The sequence below is a fragment of the Ranitomeya variabilis genome, chromosome 7 (assembly GCF_051348905.1).
Source record: "Ranitomeya variabilis isolate aRanVar5 chromosome 7, aRanVar5.hap1, whole genome shotgun sequence".
NCBI classification, from domain to species: Eukaryota; Metazoa; Chordata; class Amphibia; order Anura; family Dendrobatidae; genus Ranitomeya; species Ranitomeya variabilis.
In genome coordinates, this window is record NC_135238.1 from 169,646,994 (window position 1) to 169,670,800 (window position 23,807).

Genomic DNA, 23,807 nt, shown 5'->3' on the forward strand with positions numbered 1-23,807 from the left:
CCGCTACACGGGAGTGAGAAGAGAGTGGCCAAGTGCCAGAATAGGCTCATCTTCCAGATGTGCCTTTTCTGGGGTGGCTGGGGGCAGATGTTTGTAGCCAGGGGGGGGCCAATAACCATGGACCCTCTCTAGGCTATTAATATCTGCCCTCAGTCACTGGCTTTACCACTCTGGCAGAGAGTACACTGCAATGAATTGCCAGCTTTTCTAGAGAACACCGCTGCATATTTCTCGCAAGTCACACACATGGTCCGTGTGTAATCTGTAATTTTCTCGCCCCCATACTTTCATTGGCGATATTTTTGCGCAATACGGTGACAAACGCAGCATGCTGCGATTTTCTACGGCCGTACAAGACCGTATAATTCGGATCAGTAAAATACGGCAGATAGGTGCTGGTCCACAGAGAATCATTGTACCGTATGCAATCCGTATTTTCTGCACCTCTCATGCGTCCGTAATACTCGCTAGTGTGAGGCCGGCCTAAGCGCTCAACACAGTGCGCAGGATAAATGTGCTCCGAGCCTTACTGCGATCTTTGGGAGGTAGAATGAAAAAATAAACAGCATGTGAAGAATTGGTTTTATTTATTACGCCGTTCCTCGTGCGGTATAAGTGATTAGGTCACTTTATTCTTCAGGTCCGTGCGATTACAGGAATACCAGGTGTATAACGGGTTTTAGGGTAAGTTCACACAGGGTGTTTTTGCTGCTTTTTTCAGCAGCAAAACCTGATCTTCTTGGTAGGAAAGAAGCTGAGTCAAAAACGCAGGCTTAGGTGCCTTTGTTGTGTATTTGGTGCGTTTTTTTTCTTTCTCCATGCTAATGTCCTTGAATTTTCAGCAACAAAAACGCAGCAAATGATAGCTGCGTTTTTGCTGAGTTTTTTCAACACCCATTCAAGTCAAGGGGTGAAAAATGCTGAAAAAACGCAGCAAATCACTGAAAGAAGTGACGCTCTATGTCCAAAACACACAGCAAAGCACAAAATACTGATCACACAAAAAAACAATGTGTGTGCATGAGATTTCTGAAATCTCATAGGCTTTGCTGGTACTGTAAAAAGCAGCTGAAAATTAGCATAAAAACGCAGCAAAAACGCCGTGTGAACTTACCCTTAATGTTTGGCTGCTGTCACACACTAAAATACAGTTTTTATTTTTTTTTTTTTACAAAAAAGGTTATTTGATCATCACATTTTGAGCTATAATTTTTCTATATTTCTGTCATGTGAAGCTTGTATTTTGCGGGACCAGCTGACATTTTTGTCTCATTCTCTGGCACAAGACATTTTTTCATCCGTTTGTATTCGCATTCAGCACTGCGCTGTCTAGGTTCCAGGAGCAATGGTGAGCTCCTCACTACAGCAACTGCAATCTGCTCACATCACTGGGGAGCCGTGCAGGAAGCAGCTGCAGGAACGAGGCCTCACAGGAACAACGCTATATGTAGACGCATCCATGACGCGGTACCGCGCACTCAGTGTATGAGGCCGGCGTGTTCTCTGCTGCACAGAGCGGTGCTGCGGGAAGTCTCGCGACATGCCGCCTGCTCTCGCGGTGATTTAGGCACCAGCTGTGGTTACCTGGCAACGCACTGACTCCAACTGCAACAACCGAGCAGCGCAGCTATGGAGGGAGACAGAGACAACTTCTACCTGGACCGTATCCTGCATTCTGTGAGGGGGACGGCGGCCGGTGTGTGGGCGCTGAGGGCAGAGACAGGCGAGGGGCGGCACACAGGGGACTGTGGGGAGAGGCGGCTGTCACTGCAGCGCCGGCGTATGGGACACGTTATGCGTCACAGCCGGCGTTCTGCAGCTATAAGCCTGGCCGGTGTAATCCTGCCCTGTGTGACATATCCTGCCCTGCGTGACATGTCCTGCCCTGTGTGACATATCCTGCCCTGTGTGACATATCCTGCCCTGTGTGACATGTCCTGCCCTGTGTGACATGTCCTGCCCTGTGTGACATGTCCTGCTCTATGTGTCCCGCCTTGTGTGAAATATCTTGCCATGTGTGAAATATCCTGCCATGTATGTGTGACCTGTTCTGCCCTGTGTGACATGTCCTGCCCTGTGTGACATGTCCTGCCCTGTGTGTCATATCCTGCCCTGTGTGTCATATCCTGTGTGGCATGTCCTGCCCTGTGTGTCCTGCCCTGTGTGTCCTGCCCTGTGTGACATATCCTGCCCTGTGTGACATGTTCTGCCCTGTGTGTCCTGCCCTGTGTGACATGTCCTGCCCTGTGTGTCCTGCCCTGTGTGACATATCCTGCCCTGTGTGTTCTGCCCTGTGTGACATGTCCTGCCCTGTGTGACATGTCCTGCCCTGTGTGTCATATCCTGCCCTGTGTGTCATATCCTGTGTGGCATGTCCTGCCCTGTGTGTCCTGCCCTGTGTGTCCTGCCCTGTGTGACATATCCTGCCCTGTGTGACATGTCCTGCCCTGTGTGTCCTGCCCTGTGTGACATGTCCTGCCCTGTGTGTTCTGCCCTGTGTGACATGTCCTGCCCTGTGTGACATGTTCTGCCCTGTGTGACATGTTCTGCCCTGTGTGACATGTCCTGCCCTGTGTGACATGTCCTGCCCTGTGTGACATGTTCTGCCCTGTGTGACATGTTCTGCCCCGTGTGTCCTGCCCTGTGTGAGTATGGAAGCGGTGGAGAATTATCTACAATATGGGAAGCTGGTGGTCATATTGACCAATCAGGTCACCCCTATCCTATTATACACAGAGCCCCTAAACTGAGAGCTGGAAGCTGATTGGTTGGTTGCTTTGGCAGCTCTACTTTTCCTTGTTTCTGCTCCTGATAAATCTTTGTCCCTTCTCCAAGATGTCTCCAATAATGAACAAAACATTTCTCTTCCTCTACTACATTTTTTGCGGCAGACTGCAGACTAAAAAAAAAACATGTCAGCATGTTCAATGGATGACATAAGTCACTATATGGTGATACAGCTACTTACATCAGAGCCTTCCCCGGGCATGGTACTCCTAAGGCTCAAACACCGTGCACACAGCCTGACCTGGGCTGAATGGCTCTCTCCACATTTTTTTTTCAGTATTTATAAACATTATTATAGATGTTACATAATTTGTTGATGTTGCAAAACAAATTGCAAAATATTTCCCATTTTGTTCTGCACCTGGTGCCCCAATCCCATCCACTGCTGGGGCTGCCTTCATTAGCTGTACATAGTTACAGGACACTGATGTGATGGCAGCGACCAATCATATGCCTCTATCTATCTTATATGATACACAACACCTATAGTATATCCTTAAGTGGTTAGCCGACCATTAGATATCCACCTATACAAAGAGGCACCACACATGCATAATATTAAAATGATATTTTATTTATGACAAAAGCTAAAATAACAACAAGGTCATAAAAAGCCAAAACAGGCAAATGTGAGGAACAACAGACACAGAAAAAATGGTGAACAACCTGGAAATTGCTACAAAAAAATATATATACCAGTGTATTAGTATAACTCTCCTTCAGGCAAAGACATGATGAAAGTCATCACACAAAAGAGTCTAGCTACATATAAGAGGCTCAATACAAAAGGACAAGCATGTATCTTTATTAATAGTAATTACGGCTATAAATACCATCTATACTTAACATGCAGCATATCCAAAAATCATGACCCAATATACGTGTCTAATGCAATACATAAAGCAGCATGTATTTACCAGAAAGATGGAGAGGAACCAGGAGTCCACCACACCCGACGCGCGTTTCGCAAAGACATTTCTCCTCCTATTAATAAAGATACATGCTATACATGGTATATATATATTTTTGTAGCAATTTCCAGGTTGTTCACCATTTTTTCTGTGTCTGTTGTTCCTCACATTTGCCTGTTTTGGCTTTTTATGACCATGTTGTTATTTTAGCTTTTGTCATAAATAAAATATCATTTTAATATTATGCATGTGTGGTGCCTCTTTGTATAGGTGGATATCTTATATGATATCCAAATTATTAAGTACAGTAATTCACACAAAGGATGTGTTACGTCTCCATCGAGAGCTGACCCAATGCAGCCTCAACGAGATCCCTCCAAATGCATATCATTTTCTAATATAGAAATCTTGGGGCCTATAGTCATCTATTGCCAGCAAACGGAGATCTTAAGGGTATGTGCACACGATGCAGATTTAGTGCAGAATTGGTGCAGAACTGCAGCAGATTTTTCTGCTGCAGAAACGCTGCAGAACTGCACTGTTTTTCTGCACCATGTGCACAGCTTTTTTTTCCCCCATTGATTTACATTGTACTGCACAGAAACTGCACAGAAACTGCATAGAAACTGCATAGAAACTGCATAGAAACTGCACAGAAACGGCACAGAAACTGCATAGAATCTGCGCAGAAACTGCATAGAATCTGCATAGAAACTGCACAGAAACTGCATAGAATCTGCGCAGAAACTGCATAGAAACTGCACAGAAACTGCATCAAATCTGCAGATGCAGATTTAGTGCAGAAAATTCTGCACCACATTTCCTACGTGTGCACATAGCCTTAAAATGGTGCAGAAATGAAATACAAAAGGTCTCATCCTGCATAACTGAGTTTAGCATCAATTGACCTCAGCCCATCACAGACTGCAAGAAATGCCTCGTTTTATTATGAGACATGTGCTTCTTAATCCAGCTAGTATTTTTTATTTTTTTTAATTCAAGCACCACTTCAGCAGGTATCTCTTTAAGGCATGGGTCACACTTGCGTTTGCAATGTGAGAAACTTACATCAATACCCGGCACTCGGGACCGGAGCATGCGGCTGCATACCGTTTTAGTACATGGAGCTGAAGTGCCGGGTATTGATGCGAGAGACTTGCCCATTGCACACACAAGTGTGACCCCGGCCTAAATTTTAGCCCCCTGCCACGGTGATATACTCACCCTCCGGCGTCTTCACCATTTTGCAGTGCCACTTCGGTCCCACAACTCCATTTTGTGAGCGCATCTTCTGACTGTTCTGACTGGCTGGAACTCAGAATGTGAGTCACAAGTTCTCAATACAAGTCTATGAGAGCCAGAGCAAGGCCAGAATGAGGTTCTTGTATATACACTGCTCAAAAAAATAAAGGGAACACTTAAACAATAGAATATAACTCTAAGTAAATCAAACTTCTGTGAAATCAAACTGTCCACTTAGGAAGCAACACTGATTGACAATCAATTTAACATGCTGTTGTGCAAATGGAATAGACAACAGATGAAAATTACTGGCAATTATCAAACCACTATCAATAAAGGAGTGGTTCTGCAGGTGGGGACCACAGACCACATCTCAGTACCAATGCTTTCTGGCTGATGTTTTGGTCACTTTTGAATGTTGCTTGTGCTTTCACACTCATGGTAGCAGGAGACAGACTCTACAACCCACACAAGTGGCTCAGGTAGTGCAGCTCATCCAGGATGGCACATCAATGCGAGCTGTGACAAGAAGGTTTGCTGTGTCTGTTAGCGTAGTGTCCAGAGGATGTGGGCGCTACCAGAAGACAGGCCAGTACACCAAGAGACATGGAGGGGGTCATAGGAGGGCAACAACCCAGCAGCAGGACCGCTACCTCCGCCTTTGTGCAAGGAGGAACAGGAGGAGCACTACCAGAGCCCTGAAAAATGACCTCCAGCAGGCCACAAATGTGCATGTGTCTGCACAAACGGTTAGAAACTGACTCTATGAGGATGGTCTGAGTGCCCGACGCCAACAGATGGGGGTTGTGCTCACAGCCCAACACCGTGCAGGACACTTGGAATTTGCCACAGAACACCAGGATTGGCAAATTCGCCAATGGCACCCTGTGCTCTTCACAGATGAAAGCAGGTTCACACTGAGCACATGTGACAGGCATGACAGTCTGGAGATGCCGTGGAGAACAATCTGCTGCCTGCAACATCCTTCAGCATGACCGGTTTGGCAGTGGATCAGTAATGGTGTGGGGTGGCATTTCTTTGGAGGGCCGCACAGCCCTCCATGTGCTCGCCAGAGGTAGGCTGACTGCCATTAGGTACTGAGATGAGATCATCAGACCCCTTGTGAGACCATATGCTGGTGCAGTTGGCCCTGGGTTCCTCCTAATGCAGGACAATGCCAGACCTCATGTGGCTGGAGTGTGTCAGCAGTTCCTGCAAGATGAAGGCATTGAAGCTATGGAATGGCCCACCTGTTCCCCAGACCTGAATCCGATTGAGCACATCTGGGACATCATGTCTCGCACCATCCACCAACGTCACGTTGTACCACAGACTGTCCAGACGTTGGCGGATGCTTTAGTCCAGGTCTGGGAGAAGATCCCTCAGGAGACCATCTGCCGCCTCATCAGGAGCATGCCCAGGCGTTTTACAGTAGGGAGGTCATACAGGCACGTGGAGGCCACACAACACTGAGCATCTTTTCCTTGTCATGAGGCATTTTCACTGAAGTTGGATCAGCCTGTAATTTGACTTTCCAGTTTGATTTTGAGTATCATTCCAACTCCAGATCTCCATGGGATATTCATTTTGATTTACATTGATGATTATTATGTTTTATTGTTCTGAACACATTCCACTATGCAGTGAATACAAATTTGCAACTGGAATCTTTCATTCAGAGATATCTAGGATGTGGTATTTTAGTGTTCCCTTTATTTTTTTGAGCAGTGTAGATACCTGTATTGAAAAGTGACCTCTGCACCGCTCCATCAAACACTGGAGCTCCAAGCAGATCACTTTTCGCCATACACCAACTGGAGCGACGCTGGAAAATGATGAAGGCAATGGCAGGTGAGTATGAGACTGGGGGTAGGGGAATTACAATTAAAGCGGTGCAATAAAAAAAACATGCTGGAGTAAGTGCTTTAACATAAAATTCCAGTCTTAAAGGGGTTGTCCAGAAGTGCATTAAGAAAGGTGAAAAAAAAAAATAACGGTACATCCCGGACATACACAGTTCATCCTATCTTTGTTGTCACGTGATCGCCAGGTGTCACATCGACGTCCATCATCCGCTGCAGATTGCCTGAATACTTCACTGTTGCATAAGAGTAGATTCCCTCTCTAACAAAATAGTGAAGACTGCAACCGATCAGTGGGCATTGATTGGTTGCAGCAGTCACGTGACATAAGTTATGCTGTAGGACACAGCGCTGCAATTGAGGGAGCAGTTTCTGTCCATGATGTAAAAAGTGTATTTTTTTCAGTTCATGATGCACAGTGGAGCTGTTTGTAAGGATTGTCCATTAGTACACCATCTCTTTTTAAGTAATTTTCTCATTTATATTGCAGGTTCTCACCATTGTTAACCCCTCTGGTGGCTGTCATTGGATGAGATCGATCTTGTGTACATTTTAGGGCAAGTTCACTCTGCCGTCTTATTTTGTCTATGCTTGGACCGCCATTCCCAGCTCCAATGCTGGTCTCCTGACCAAACTAACAGCTTTGTAGGCTTATATTACGCTATTGGTTTGTTCAGGAGACTCAGGGTACGTGTCCACTTTCAGGATGGCCGGCGGTTTGGATGGAGCGGCAAACTTGCTCCGCCCAAAGCTCCGCCCCCTTCTGGAGACGCGATGATGCCGGATGTGTTCATTGCACACATCCGGCATCATCGCACCCCACACATAGGGCCCTGTGATTTACCTTGCGGCGGCGCAGCGTCGCCGCAAGGTACACGGACATGCTGTGATCTAAAAAGACACTCCGCATGTCCGTAATCGCAGGGCCGCCGGGTGCGTGTTACCACGCATAGTGGAGACGGGATTTCTTAAAATCCCCTCCACTATGCTGTAACATCTGGACGCTGCGGATTGAACGTTCAATCCGCTGCTATTCCGGATGTAAAACGGCACGTGGACACATACCCTCACAGTCAGGTCAGGTATTGCAGTCCCAAGCATTCACCATAAAATATGGATGTGTGAATCTTGCCCAAGGATGTGCAAGGAAGCTGTTTGTCAGTTACAGGGGACATTGTTTTCCTATTTGCACAAAGTACCAAGCATCTAATTCAGAGGTCCCCAACGTTTCTGACCTTAAGAGCCACATTCAACTCTGAGAGAGGGTCGGGAGCCACATCCAGCCTTGAGAGTTGGTCGCGAGCCACATTCAGCTCCCGCCCCCTCACAATAGTGGCAACCAAAGCCCCCATTACAGGCATAATGGTTAACCAAAGCTTTTCCACAAAAATCACGCCAAAGCAGTATACTAAGATCCAGGGGTTCCCACAATACCCCCATTCAGTATTCTCCTATAAAGCACTCCGAAGACACAGTCACATCCAGCTTCAAACATCTCCTCTGACAGGAGGTATCATCTTGTCTCCAGCGAACCATACTGAAATCATCTCAAAACCCCTAAGACCAGTACATGTGCTTCCAGATCTGCTCTTCTGTGCAGGGCTGCTCACAAAATTCACCATTTTCAAATTTGCTTTTCATACCTGTTTGCTAGAACTGGAGCTAATTCACCAAGCTGACAGACAGCCGCGAGCCACAATTCATGGGACCGCGAGCCACATGTGGCTCCCGAGCTACAGGTTGGGGACCCCTGATCTAATTTATGAGAGTTACTCATAATTTTTATGTTCAGTTCACAAATTCTGTGCCTAAAAATGATCCTAAAATAACTTTAGACATTCTACAGAGCAAGGCAAAGTGATATTTTTTGTCTGCATTGCTCTCTGTGTATTTGTGAATTTTGCACCGAAAGGGAATCTGTCAGCAGGTTTTTGCTATGTTATCTGAGGGCAGCAAGAGGTAAGGGTTGAAATACTGATTTCAGCAATGTGTCACTTATTATGGCTAGGTTCACATTAGCGTATTTGTGTGCAGAGTATCATCTGCATGTGCAAATGCATGCCAAAACGCATTTAAACGCATGCTTACGCTGCATTTTTTATCCGCATCAGCTTACGCATGATGGAAAAAAACCCGCTGCAGTTTGTTATTTTGTCTCTATTGCACAACACTTTTGTAGGATTTTAATGTTAAATATAGGTACGCAAGACCCATGCTGGTCTATGCGTAGCTGTACGCTGCGCACAGGTATGCTAATGTGAACGCGGCATAAGCTGTGTGCTGTTGTGTCAATACAATCAGTGTTTTATGGGCAACTGATTATCATTGCCAGGACTGGTGCCTGTGTGAGTCTTGGTCCAACTCCACCCCTGGCACTGATTAGCAGCTCAATATCAATAGACAATGTACACAAAAGCTGTGGCGTGGGCTGCGACAACTTTCTGAGCTCTGCTACATCTAACAACTCTGGCTGTATCAGAACTGCTGCACCCAGTAAACTAAGTAACACATTGCTGGAATCAGGGTCTCTTTGCTTACATTATGCTGCTCTGAGATGAAAGCAAAAAGCTGCTGATGGATTCCCTTGAAAGGTCACAGCTCAGCCCTATTAATTGAGAGTAGGGATATCCAGGCTCACATTGATATTTCTGCTAAGGATGCTCTATAACAATGCAAGCTAGATTTACCATAGCCAAGTAATATTTAATCTTAGGACTCGCTCCCACTTGCGATTATACTGGATCAATTTAATCCTATGGTTTTGTTCTCAATTGCGTTTTTTTTTCCTGCTCCAATCAGACAGAAAAAAAAATTGCAGCATGTTGCGATTGCATACTGAATTTGCATCCCACACACCCATATAAATCTGTGGGTGCATGTGAAACATCGCACAGCACTCGGATATCACCCGAATGCAGAATGATTTACACCGACGCCGGCTGCAGAGGAGGTGGAGAAATTAATTTCTCAATCTCCCTCGCAGCTGTTCTGCGATGCTCTCATGCGATCATCACAGCGGAGCTGAAGCCGAGTGTCATTAGCATATCACATCTGATGCTCTTGCATCGGATGTGATTCGCTAGTGGGACCCTGGCCTTTCATTAAAAGACTTTATTCTGGCTGTATCTTTATTTAACATGTACCAACCTTTAAAATACAAAGGTGACATCAACCCCACAACTATTACCACACTTGCCACCGCTACAGGGCAAGTGGGAGGAGCGAGGCTAATTGCCTGAATTGGCGCATCTTAGAGGTGTGCCTTTTTTGGGGGAGGGCAATATCCATGGCTCCTTCCTAGGCTATTAATATCAGGCCGCAGCTGTCTGCATAGCGTTTGCTGGTTATTAATTATGGAGGAACCCCACGTCATTTTTTGGGGGGTCCCTCATTCTAATAGCCAGTAAAGGCTAAGTATACTGCTGCAAGCTGATATTAATAGCCTGGGAAGCTCCATGGGTATTACCCCCTTCCCAGGCTATAAACATCTGCCCCCAGTCGCTGGCTTTTCCTCTGCTAGTTCTGAAAATTGCGTGGGAGCAATACTAACAGTCTACTCAGTAGGACTATCAGCTGTGTATCCACCAGACATTCCCCGTGACTACCTCTTGAAGCTCATCAAGAGAATGCCAAGAGTGTGCAAAGCAGTCATCAAAGCAAAAGGTGGCTACTTTGAAGAACCTAGAATATAAGACATAATTTCAGTTGTTTCACACTTTTTTGTTAAGTATATAATTCCACATGTGTTAATTCATAGTTTTGATGCCTTCAGTGTGAATGTACAATTTTCATAGTCATGAAAATACAGAATAATCTTTAAATGAGAAGGTGTGTTCAAACTTTTGGTCTGTACTGTATATATAATGTGTATTCTATGTGTATATTTCTATTCTATCCTATTCTAACCTGTCAGTGTGATTTTACTGTACACTGCACATGAATTACCGGCTTTTCAAAGGACACCGGTGTGTAAAAAACGGACTTTTTTCTCGCATCCATTGACTTGCATTGGCGAGTCTCGTCCGAGATACACAGCTAATTGCAGTATGCTGCAATTTTTTTCTCAGTCCGATTTCAGCTGAGAAAAAAATGCAGATGAGATGTAACTCATTGAATAACATTGGTCCGACTGCAATCCGATTTTTTTTTTTTCTCGGATTGCACTCGTCCTTTTTCTCGCAAATGGGTATGAGCCCTGAGTGCTAGATTTGGCGCATCTTATGGATGAGCCCTTTCTGGGGCAGTTGTGAGCTGAAGTTTTTAGTCTGGGAGGGGGCCAATATTCATGGCCCCTCCTAAGCTATTATATAAATATCAGCCTTCAGCTGTCTGCCTCACCTTTGCTGGTTATTAATTATAGGGGGCCCTATGTCTTTTTTGGGGGGATTCCCCTTTTTAATAACCAGGAAAAGCTTAGTATATAGCCGTGACCTGATATTAATAGCCTTGGAAGGTCTATTGGTATTACCCCCTTCCCAAGCTATAAACATCTACCCCTGCTGTCCGCTTTCCCTCTGCAGGCTAATAAAATGTAGAAGAATCCCAAGCCATTTTTTACAGAAAATAATTTTAGTAAATATATGTACAGTAAGCTACACAAGCATTGTACTAGTTAGAGATGTGACTGACATCTTTATATCTATTTTATGTGTATATCTATTCTCTCTGGTCACATGTGATTTTATCTGTGTGTGGTAGATGAAATGTTGGGTTTTCATGGACATGGGTGTGTAAAAACTGGACATCACTCACATGGTCCAAGTGCTGTGTGATTATTTATTTTTTTTCTCAAACCCATTGTCCTGTTCAAATTGTAAGTAGCGGTCAGCCCATTTACGTCTAGGAGGATTTACTGCTGAGCTGTACATTAATATTTTCCCTTCTGCAGGCTCTATTTGGTAATTTGCAGTTGACCCTGATTTGGTGGGTGGCCACTAGTTGGTGTGGTCTCCTATACAAAACACAACTCAAATGGATGGATTCCTGATTTTCTTTAGTTGACAAACAGAGATAAACAGCAGCAACATGAAGCACATTATACAACAGTACTGAATAAAGATGGTCCAGTGGTCACATCTGTATTTTGTAAATGCCGTTCCACTGCCCAACAGACTACCTCCTTCTTGTCATAATCCCTCTTACCTCTTCTGGATTAGACGATCTGGTGTGACACCTATGCAATACTAGGGAAATTCTGAAAACATGATCTTTTGGAGGGCCATGAGGACTGGAGTTTGGGAATCACTGGTATAGAATATAGTAGGGGGTGTAAATTGACCCCTCATTGTGCTGGCTGCCAGTTCCCGTTGGATTTGAGCTGTACTTGAGTGTATTCAGGGGGTAGGCAAGAGAGGAAGAAGAAGCTCAGAAGTGGAGAAGGAAGCAGAATTCTGTGATTAAATATGTAACAAAGTTTCTATTTGATTATATAATTGGTTTATGCAAAGATTGTTGAAACTACAGCTTCCATTTAAATTAGCTTAACGAGGGATTGTTCAGTTGTAACCTGCCTGATTTGCTAGAAGCAAGGTCTCTTTTTCCTGAAATTGTCCAATTTATTTGTACTATGATAGATGACATTTATGTTGTGTTTTTAGGATTCAGAGCACAATTTACTGTTGTCGTTTCTGCGTGTTTGTCCATTTGTGGAATACAAATCCACAGTATATCGCTTCCGGCAAGGCTTTCTAAAACAAATCTGATCTGTTCAAGGTCTAGCTTTGTAATAATTGGGGATTCAGAAACAGTATGAAATGTATTTAGTGGTAGATATGATGTATAGAGAGAAAAAGACAAACCTTGAGTTTCTCTAGAGAATTATGCCAAATGTCACATTGTCGTTATCTATGATAGTCTCAGTGTGGGAGCAATGAGCATCAAGCAATCTAAACAGACATCAATCGCGTTTTGCTACAAATGTAAAAAGAACAGAGTGATACCCACTACAGTCATAAATACGCTGTATAATGAAGCTTTATGCAACAGTTGTAATTACAAAATGAATCCTGATTATAGGATACGCTCTTGGAAATTACACATTTTGTACACAATATTACTCCTTTCACTACTTTCTCGTGTTAAGCCTCTGTTCTGCCATCTGCATCGTGTAAAGCACAGGAGCTGGCTTGTTTCTGCTCGTTCAGTAAGTGCTGTGTGTTGCCCACGTGCTGCCATTCATGTGATTGTACCTCAACATGGAAATTTGTAAATTGAAAATTAAATATATGTCTTTACGAGTATTGCATCTGCAGTTTTTAGTTTTAATATGTAACATGTTCTATAAAGAAGGCAACACCTTTGTGCTATGTAGTTGGGGGACATCACATGCCAAGATGTATTTTGTAACTTTCATATTGCGGTAATTGAAGATAGACTTTTTGATCTTATGTCTTGTATATGGTTATTTTTCATAATTAATTACCATCCTAAATATAAATAAATATATATATATATATATATATATATATATATATATATATATATATATATATATATATATATATATATATATATATATATGTGTGTGTGTGTTTTGCAAGGCAGGAATAGGCACATGTAAAGCGCAGCCTAAAGGGATTGTCTGGGCACATAATATTGCTGACCTATTCCTGGGATAGGTCATCGGTATTGGATCGCCGGGTGTCTCATTCCTGGCATCAAAATCAATTAGCTGTTATTAGCTTGGCCAGACCTAAACCTTGAATGGAGCTGAACAGCACAGCTCCCTTAAATGTGTTGCAGCTGCTGCCAAGAACTGCAGATCAGCATCTATTTTCTATGCTACTCGGCTCAATTCAATGTTTATAGCCTGCTGAACTAATAACAATTGATCGATGTGAAGGTCTGATGTCCGATCTGATACTGATGATCTATCCTGAGCATAGGTCATTAATATTATATACCCGGACAACCCTTTTAACCTTTTAGACCTCCCTGGATTATAGTTATTATAGTGATAAAGTATGAGGGATCCTGTGACCAAGGGCGCAGTCAGACGGCCATATAAGACAGACGACAAGTGCATCACAATGCTTGGACTGGCCATCATCTCTCCTGACCCATGGGTGACAGCTGCATAGAAATAGAAACTGTCACACTTTGGTCGGTGGAGCCTCTGGGCAGTCCGAGCATTGTGATGCGATCGTCGTCAGTTATTCAACCATCTGACTGCGCCCTATATCTTACTGTGAACAACTTTTTTTTTCTTACACTTTTTAGTCATGTAAATGACTTACTGACTTACTGTTTGCTTGTTACCTCTAATGTGTTAGCATATTTTTATAGTAATACTGTACATGATGATTTATGTCACTATAAAAGAGGTTGTTGTTATGTATACACTTATGGCCCAATTCATCAAGGCTTTTACCCCAGAATTATTGCATAAAAAGCTCTGAAAAGTTTCAACATTTTGGCACAACTTGAGGCTGCACTAAAATATTGTGGTCAATTGGCATTTTAGGGCCATTTCCGCCCAGCTCTGACAAATTGGGTGGAGTTAGGATGGACAACTCAAATTCATGACGAGCGGCGGCATTTAGTAGGCTACAGATCATACTCCAGCAGGGACTGCTCAATTACAGCCAGGTAAATTGATTTGAGAGGTTTATCATCACCTGGAGAATCCAGCCATGGCGGCAGCGGACTAGACTCGTCTCTGCTTATGGTCCTCGGCCAGATTTTCTAAACCATGTATTTCCTGAAAAACCAGAGCGTTTTTAGAGAAAAATATACTTGGCTGTAGTCGTGTAGCCAAGTTCTGATTCATGCTGCTTGCATTATGAGCAACACGATTCAGGTGATCATTGTCCCTTGAATGACAGTGGCTGCGGTATGATCAAAATTGACACCCACTATTGAGAACTAGGGAACTCCTGGGAATCGAGTGATAGGGTACCTTTAAATGGTTATTCTAATTTTCTTACTTCAGGAGTGCACCGGCCCTCTGTCTCCGAAAGGATTGACGGTTCTGACGAGCAGCATGGTTGCCCAGATGGTCTGAACTGTGTCTTCTCTGCTTCTGTTAGCTGTAGTATCTTTGCCTTTGCAGCATCGGATAAGCGCAGATCTGGCGAGATTCAGAGCAGTGTTTGCAAGCTGTATAGCAAAAAAGCTTGCGAACGCACACTCCTTGGGAAACTGGCCTCTCTCCTAGATTACAGAAGGGAACAGTAAACTGCATAATTCATGAGAATAGAGAGGATTTTCAAAAAGAGGTAAATTGCAATGGTTTTTTTTTTTCTACGATTCTAGAGATATGTTTGTTTTCTTATTTAGTGTTACTTTTATGGCATTTTTCAAGGGAGCGTTGCAGAGCTGCCTAAAGTCATGCCTCCAGAGAATCCTGTGAGAATCCTTTAATATAATATGCTATACTCAAACATAGGGCAGATTTAAAAAAATAAAAAGGAATATTCAGGATAGCAGCAGGCATTAAAGTTACAATTCTGCAGTCACTCTCTATGACTTCAGACTTGTGAATCCTCACATCACAATCACTGCTCGCTGTGAGGACTCTCTTGTGCCGCATACTCCTGGCCACATTCCTACTAGTGTTTCCTGCCTCGCTCAATACTCTTGCATTTAGTGAGGTTACTCCCATCTAGTCGGAATGTGGCCGGGAGAATACATCTCGCATAGTTGCCGTCACATGACTGGCAGCTTTCGACGCCAGCACCGGAGAATCCTCACAGCACTCACGCTTCCTGATGTGAGGTTTCACAGGTCTGCAGTCACATACAGTAACTGCAGACATATAGCTTAAGATCGGACTACCCCTTTAAATAAAAGCAAAACATGGGACCTGCCGACAGGTCTCCTTTTTAAAGAGCCAACCTTTTTTTTTTTTTTTTAAATAGCCGAGCACTTTCTCCAGGACAACATGGGGCTGTCTTGCTGCACTTAATCTACAACACTCTGAAAACAGTATCCCTGTTAAATAAGTCCATTTCTTTTTTCTTTAATTACAGGTTTTATTTTTTGTTTCTTATTGTTTCTCATTTTAGTCCAATATCATTGCTGTATGTATTTCCCAAATGTTAGTTTTTCTGATCAAATCCTGAAAATTAAATAAATGTGATAACTTATTGCATTTCTTAAACTCCTTAACTTATGTTTAGAGGTTACTATTTCTGAAGAATCAGAAGATGGTTATCAGTATGAAGAGGTAAGTCTTGGCTTTTTCTTTTTAAAGTTAATACAAATTGTATTTCTAGGTGGTGAAACTTCCTAACAGTGTAGAAGGTTGGATGTGACAGTGTGTAAGGTCCACATGTCCTACTGCATTATCTTTTATATGGGCTTCTATCGTTTTAATACTTGGACTAAATTGTAAATGTATCACTAATACTGTGTATGTAGTGTCTAAACATAGTCCTGCGGAAGATGGAGAAGGACAGCATTCTTTTATTATTGTAGATCTCTATGGCCATATTTCTTCATCTTTGTAAAAACTGATGTTCACCCCAGCCTTGATTGTCACTTTCCCAAGTCCAGTTCTTGAATTGTAATAGCTGGTTAATAACAGATTTATAGTTTATTTGGTGCTTGTTTTTGTTCTATGTATTACATACAGTATATTGTGCACATGGTCTGTGATATAGCGGCATGTTAATGTATTGGGTAATCTATTTCTATATTGCATATATCATGGACATGTTCACATTGGTCTGAAATTTTTATCACTGCTTTGGTGGTCAATACATTATTATGTGACCTCTTCCAAGTCATGGGTGATAATGCTGTATGTTTTTTCAGACATCTACAATTGGCTATATACAGATTTGTATGTTCTGTGCCTTTTTAAAATACTTTTAACTTTTTAACTTTTATCCTGAATACTTTGGTTAGAAAACAAGTCCTTTCCACATATAGCAAGTTTCCAGTCATCTAAAGGCAATTCACCTTCAGTGATGTTACCCACAATGAGTTATTATCCTACCCAGTGAAGAGTTTGATGAGTCCGAGGAGATAGTGTATATGATGTGCTCCAGCTTCACGCTGGAAGTCATTTATATGTTTTATTTTACATACGGGGATCATTTAGACTAGCGGTCTACACAGTGATTACTCTTAGCAGCCTTAAAATGTACAAAATGTGAACTAATCCCATATGGCTATAAACTGGCATAGAACTCTTTTTAACGGTACAAGTTTGCAGAATCAGGTAAAATATTAGACACATTATATAATGATATATAAATATGAAGCAGCAGATAGACCTGGAGATAAATTTTCAAGTTAATTCTGGCCTTCTGAAAATTTTGGGAAACCTGGTATGTAATGGGTTAATTAATTTTCCAATTTTCTCTTAGCATTAGTTTCTTTTGTATATCACAATAATGTTATATGTATTTTTTAAACCTTTTATAGCCCTTTATAATATTCTGGTATTCCCATTACCTATGCATAAGAGCTGTTGTTTTAGTCAGTATAGTTGTGCGCATTGAGGAACAGAATTTAAAGGGAACCTGTCACCAGGTTTTTCCCCATATAACCTCTTTTCTCTCCCATTAATTGTCAAAACATAAAAAAAGCTTGTATTCACCTGTACACTGTGCCCACTCTTGCTTCCTGTACAGCAGTGGATACCGGATGGCGCAATGACGTCACCATATCGCGCCATCCAACATCTGCGTGCTCCTTCTCCAACAGGTCAAAGGTTGGAAGTGACCTGCGTTCTGTTGGAGATCCCAGATCATGTGAATACAGATGAGTACAGGGGGGGAGCGATGGCCGGGGCTCAGGCAGGGGAGGGGTGAGCGGTGATTGACACTGCCCGCCTGTGTGCCTGCACCCTAGCCAGCACTGTGCTGAATGTTTGCAGCCGGAGGAAGATGCTGTGTAGCCTCAGACATTCAGTCATGGCACTTTTTTTTCCCCAAGTGCGCCCCCCTCAGGGAGACAGGGGGCAGAACCCTAAGCGGGTGCCTTCCCTCCCTACCCATCATCCCAGCCTTGCTGCCATGTGTTTACAGAGGGAGAGACCTGTCCATCACCTGCATCTGGTGAGGTCATCAGTCTAGTCTGGTCTTTCCCTGTTGTCACTGGCCAGCTTTTCATACTATGTTTTCTCTAAAATCTTGCAGCGAGAAATTGCTCAGTCAAGCACTGATTCATACTGCCCATAGTCTGGGGAGCAAGAATCTAAGGACAGGTTCCCTATTTAGAGAATCTGACATTGTTGTAAACTCAAAGGAAGAACGAAAGAAAACATAATTGAGAAGGGGAAAATAAAAGCTAAGTGAGGAAAGCAGAACTAAATGTATTTGGTCCTGAAAAATAATTTCTATAACTATATATGAAAGGAAAAAAAAATAGATCCGAACATTTTTCTTTTTCTAGAATATGTGTGACAAATGTTCTACAGCTGGGGGGTATCAGCACCATGGACAGCAGTGGAGGAAACATGAATCTCGCATAACGAACCTGTGTCCCTATGATGTTTATTTTCCATTTGCTGTGGTTGACTTTTTTGAAAGGTTACAGGAAACCCTTTATGAAATGCCACTGCTCTTTTGTTCTTAGGCATTTGTTTTCACACGTATCTACATTTTTACAGCAAGGGGTTTGCTAAATCGAAAGGGAACCCCATAAAAGGTGGGCTGGATAGGAAACTTTACAACATGTAGGTTGTGAAACATACGATTATCACACTATACAGTGTTAAAAATGTAATGCTTGGAAGAAAGGTAACAAACAGTAGATGGATTGTAGGGCCTCTTGAGAATTATTAAATAGGTTTTGATTCACCATTGAAAGTGCTTAACCCATGCCGCATGCATTAAAGAGTTATTCCTATCTTTATATGTGGGTTCAGCCAAATTGTGCTTGTAAATACAAGTTATTTTGGCAATTAATTGCATCTTAAGTTTCAGCTATTTTTGAGACATTGCTCATTGCCTTTGAGACCATCTGCCACTGATAGACATCAGAGTGTACATCATGCCTACAAGCTCTTTTCTATTGAGCACACTGTTACTTTCTAAGGCCTCTTTCACACGTCAGTGTCTCCGGTACGTGTAGTGACATTTTTCTCACGTACCGGAGACACTGACACACGTAGACCCATTCAAATGAATGGGTCTATGCACATGTGCGTGTTTTCACACGGACCGTAAGTCCGTGCTGAAAACACGTCGACATGTCCGTTTTCCACCGGCAGCACGGACCACAATACGTCCTGCACACGTGCACACGGAGAACAGTGTGCACCCTCCTCCGTGTGCACGTAGCGCCCGCAGGAGAGACAGCGCTACACTAAGCGCTGTCCCCCCCGCATGTGGTGCTGAAGGCGGAATTCATCTCTTCTTCCCCGCCGGAGAGAAGAAATTAAAGTTTTTTTTTCTTGTTTTTTTTTTTTTTTTTTTTTTTGGGGGGGTGAAAAATAAAGTTTGCATGTGCCCCCGCGTCCCCCCCCCCCAGTGCGCCGCCTGGCCTCTTGCCGCAGAAATACTCACCCGGCCAGCTCCTGCGATGTCTCCTGTGTCCTCTCCGCGCTGCCAGCTTCTCCTGTGTGAGCGGTCACGTGGGACCGCTCATTACAGTCAGGGATTATTCACTGACTGTAACCACGTGACCGCTCACACAGGAGAAGCTGGCAGCGCGGAGAGGACACAGGAGACATCGCAGGAGCTGGCCGGGTGAGTATTTCTGCGGCAAGAGGCCAGGCGGCGCACTGGGGGGGGGGGGACGCGGGGGCACATGCAAACTTTATTTTCACCCCCCCCAGAAAAAAAAAAAAAAAAGATCTTTCATCTCTTCTCTCCGGCGGGGAAGAAGAGATGAATTCTGCCTTCAGCACCACATGCGGGGGGGACAGCGCTTAGTGTAGCGCTGTCTCTCCGGCATGGTCCGTGTGGTCCTCAGGGGGCACACGGGCGGCACACGGATGCCGCACGTATGTGCCACTTGAGCACACGGACATACGGACACGGATATCTCCGGTACCGGTTTTTCCCGGTACCGGAAATATCAGGACGTGTGAAAGAGCCCTAAGGCTAAGTTCACATTAGCGTTTGAGTCCGCAGCGTGGTGCTGCAGACTTCTTTCCTTAAGCTCCATCTACTTCCGCATGCGTCCTGCGTACCTATCTTTAACATTGGGTACGCAGGGACATTCGTTGTGTGCGGATGCATCCACATGCGTCATTTTGACGTGTGTGCCGAACGCAACATGTTGCATTTTCTTGCATTCAGCTTTGATAACAGCCTTCAGCTCCTCTGCATTGTTGGGTCTGGTGTCTCTCATCTTCCTTTTGACAATACCCTATAGATTCTCTATGGGGTCAAGGTCAGTCGAGTTTGCTGCCAATCAAGCACAGTGATACTGTTGTTTGTAAACCAGGTATTGGTACTTTTGGCAGTGTGGACAGATGCCAATTCCTACTGGAGAATGAAATTTCCATCTCCAAAAAGCTTGTTGGCAGAGGGAAGCATGAAGTGCTCTAAAATGTCTTGGTAGACGGCTACACTGTCTTTGGTCTTGATAAAACACAGTGGATCTACACCAGCAGATGACATGGCTCCCCAAACCATCACTGATTGTGGAAACTTCACACTAGACCTCAAGCAGCTTGGATTGTGTACCTCTCCACTCTTCCGCCAGACTCTGGGACCTTGATTTCCAAATGACATGCAAAATTTACTTTCATCTAAAAACAACATCTTGGACCACTGAGCAACAGTCCAGTTCTTTTTCTCCTTGGCCCAGGTAAGACGCTTCTGGCTTTCTGTATTGGTCATGAGTAGCTTGACACAAGGAATGCAACACTTGTAGCCCATGTCCTGAATACGTCTGTGTGTGGTGGCTCTTGAAGCAATGACTCCAGCAGCAGTCCACTCCTTGTGAATCTCCCTAACATTTTTGAATGGCCTTTTCTTAACAATCATTTCAAGGTTGCGGTTATCCGGGTTGCTTGTACACCTTTTTCTACCACACTTTTTCCTTCCACTAAACACTTTTTAAACACTTAGGAAGTTTTTTTTGTTAATTATTGTAATTTACTGAGATAATGACTTTTGGGTTTTCATTGGCTGTAATCCATAATCATCAACATTAACAGAAATATACACTTGAAATAGATCACTCCACTCTGTTTGTAATGACTCTATATAATATAGGAGTTTCACTTTTTGTATTGAAGAACTTAAATAAATTACGGTTACTTTTTTGATGATATTCTAATTTTGTGAGAAGCACTTTTATATAGAGAGCTGTACGGATAAGTTTTTGTATGTGAATCCTCATGTCCATACGGTTATGGTCCTTGAGCTATCAGAGCAAATTTCAGCTACAAAGCGGTGGCAAAAATATGTCAAATAATTATATTGCTTTAAAAGGCTCCTCAAGGATCATTACATTATAAGGGCTTCAGAAGAGCGTATTTTACATCCTTGTGCTTTTCATATGCAAAAGGTGTATTATACGGACAGTACACGGACCAATGCAAGTCAGTAGGATAGTTCACATGAACATGTATACACCTAAACTACAGATCCATGTGTGTATAAAAAATGCAGCATACGTTATGCCACAGTCACACTTCTCGGTGTCAGAGTGAGCACGTACCATGAATCAAAGACTGGCTGCTGCTCTCCTGACCTGAACTTGACAGCCTAATATAATATATATATATATATATGGCTTGGGTCAGGCAATCTACGTCTGGTCCATGAATCGTGCTCTGTTTTAGGATCCTGACACACAAATGTGTGAATATGGTCTTACTTTAATCTCTCTTTCAGATTAGACTTAGACCATTAAACTCAATTTGTGCATTGAATAAACATATGCCACTTGGACACGATCCGTATGACCTCCAATGTTTAGTGATTCATTGCCGTTATTAAAGAGAACCTGAAATCTGATTCATGCTGCCCAATACCTGTATGAACTTAGCCAGGTATGTTTGGCTCTGAAACTCTGAGGCGTTTCAGAGAAAAATATACTTTAGAGGCCACCGGGGACCAAGACCATGCTGTAAACCAGTCGGACAGGCGGGTCCCAAATGGCTTCGCAACCGCCCGCTGTCCAGGGTTGCCAGCTTGACTTTTTTTTATGTTTTCTGGACAGCTTATCAAAAAATCAAAGACAGACCATATTTTTTATGGACAATTAGAAAACCATAGTAAATCGTTAAGATCATAAGCGTTTTATTTCTACAGCCCGTAATTCTGATATAAATATATCAGCTTCATTCACTGTGAACTGTAAAATGATAATTATAGTCAAAATAATCTGTACCAGTTTCTTCAGCTCCAAAAAATTAATGGATGCCTCAAACTGTTTTTTTTTTACAGTCAGTGCAAAAAAGTGCTCAATTTTTATGGACTAATCATGAATTTCTGGACGGTTGGCAACCCTGCCGCCTCCCACAGCTTCTGCTAAGTGGACATAGCTGGAACTGGACAGGGGAGTGGTGACATCTGCTTGTCAAATTCATGATGGGTGGCAGCGTTTCCGGCGTGACATACAATTGTCAACCGCTATTAATTTATTAAGAGGCATAAACCTTAATGTACCAGGAGCGTCTGACTTCAGCATGCCCCCTCATCAAGACCGAAGCAAGGCCAAATTCTATTTTTTCTTTTTTGTTTTAAGATGCGGTGGTTATTTCCTTGTTATAATATATTATGTCAATGCAATTTATATATGATAAATATTACCACTAATATATTTATAGTATTTTATATATGTGGCCATTCTACTATTATTATGCTATATAGTTACTGAATCAGTTATTGCACTTTAATAATCATGGTTATTTACGCAATTGTAAATGAAGGTTTTTTTTCTACAGCTTTTACCTTTTTTTATTTTTTTTTGTGCTGGCATTAAAATCCAAATAAAAGCGGTTTCTTGCTGTTTTAATATATCCCGATGTTAGCTTTGGTAGCAAATGTAATTGAAGTTCACTTTTAGCATTACATTTCTATGGTCCCTCCGGCCTCCATCATTGACAAGTTAGTTTACAAATGTTCAAATTTTATTTTAAATAATTCGAAGTAAATACATTTTTGCCATTGATTAGTAATGGTACAAATGCCTAACATCTTACAATAGTTTTTAAAAACTAAGGGGTTAAATGGAATGAGTTTGGTTCGGGCTTTCAGTTTCATGTGTTGTTCCAACATCCCTGCTTTTGGTCGAGTCTTTTCAATTCCCTTGCGCAAATTATGATTTTCACTGAACCGTCTGTATTTTTGATTAACATTCACAGTCACGGCTATAGAGAAATGAACTTTCTTACTCAGCAAGACATGAATTAACCATCCGATTGCTGTACTGTACATTTTCTGAATGTTTTAGATCTGTCACCAATATGTTACCATATTTATTTGATTTGAGGTTATTTAAATTTTGAAACTTAGCAATAACTTAAAATCTGCAAATTCAGAAGTAAACCTAGTTACAGGGATCAGGACAGTCCTATTTTCCATGTGCAGTGCGGGGGCCTACAGTATGTGCGTCATAGAGGGGCAGGTCAGCTCCGTACCTTTCATTATAAGCAAAAGTTGGGCGAAGAGCAGCTTTTTCTGGAGAACGCTACGTGACAGTAAGGGCATTTTGACCATGTGTTTTGCCAAAACCTTCTCTCAGGGCAGGAAAAAGTGCTGTGCTTAGGTTTAGCAGGATTTTCTTAGCGCAGATTACATGTATGTTTTATCCACAGTACATGTTAAATAATTTATCCAGCTTAAAACGTAGCAAAATCTGTTTTCTGCAAGTTTTGGGTTTTTTTTGCAGCATTTATTCACTTTCTCACTGCTTTTTATAGGTGAAAAAACACTGCAAAGACACTGAAAGAATTGACACACTGCAGATTTAAATCCTGCAGTTCTCAAATTCAATCAGAAAAAATACACAACCGTGTGCACGAGATTTCTGAGATTTTGCAGTACCTGCTGTATAGTGCAATACTGTGCCCCTGTCTTTCAGTTTTGGTTGGGTTTTGCTCGACAGTGCCCCTTTTGAGCGAGTAGATTATTAAGGCTAACCATAGTAT

The 23,807-nt window shown here is 42.7% G+C and overlaps 1 protein-coding gene across 2 annotated transcripts in view; it reads left to right on the forward strand.

The window, feature by feature from the left end:
- Positions 1 to 1,310: 1,310 nt before the first annotated feature.
- The window catches only part of SPAG16 (sperm associated antigen 16), a 1,378,074-nt gene continuing 1,355,577 nt past the window's right edge, over positions 1,311 to 23,807 (forward strand). For both annotated transcript variants that reach the window (XM_077272256.1, XM_077272257.1), the window contains exons 1-2: positions 1,311 to 1,663; positions 15,922 to 15,968. In XM_077272256.1, coding sequence (XP_077128371.1) covers positions 1,630 to 1,663; positions 15,922 to 15,968 — 81 coding nt within the window. In that variant the 5' untranslated portion in view covers positions 1,311 to 1,629. The remainder of the gene's footprint in view (positions 1,664 to 15,921; positions 15,969 to 23,807) is intronic.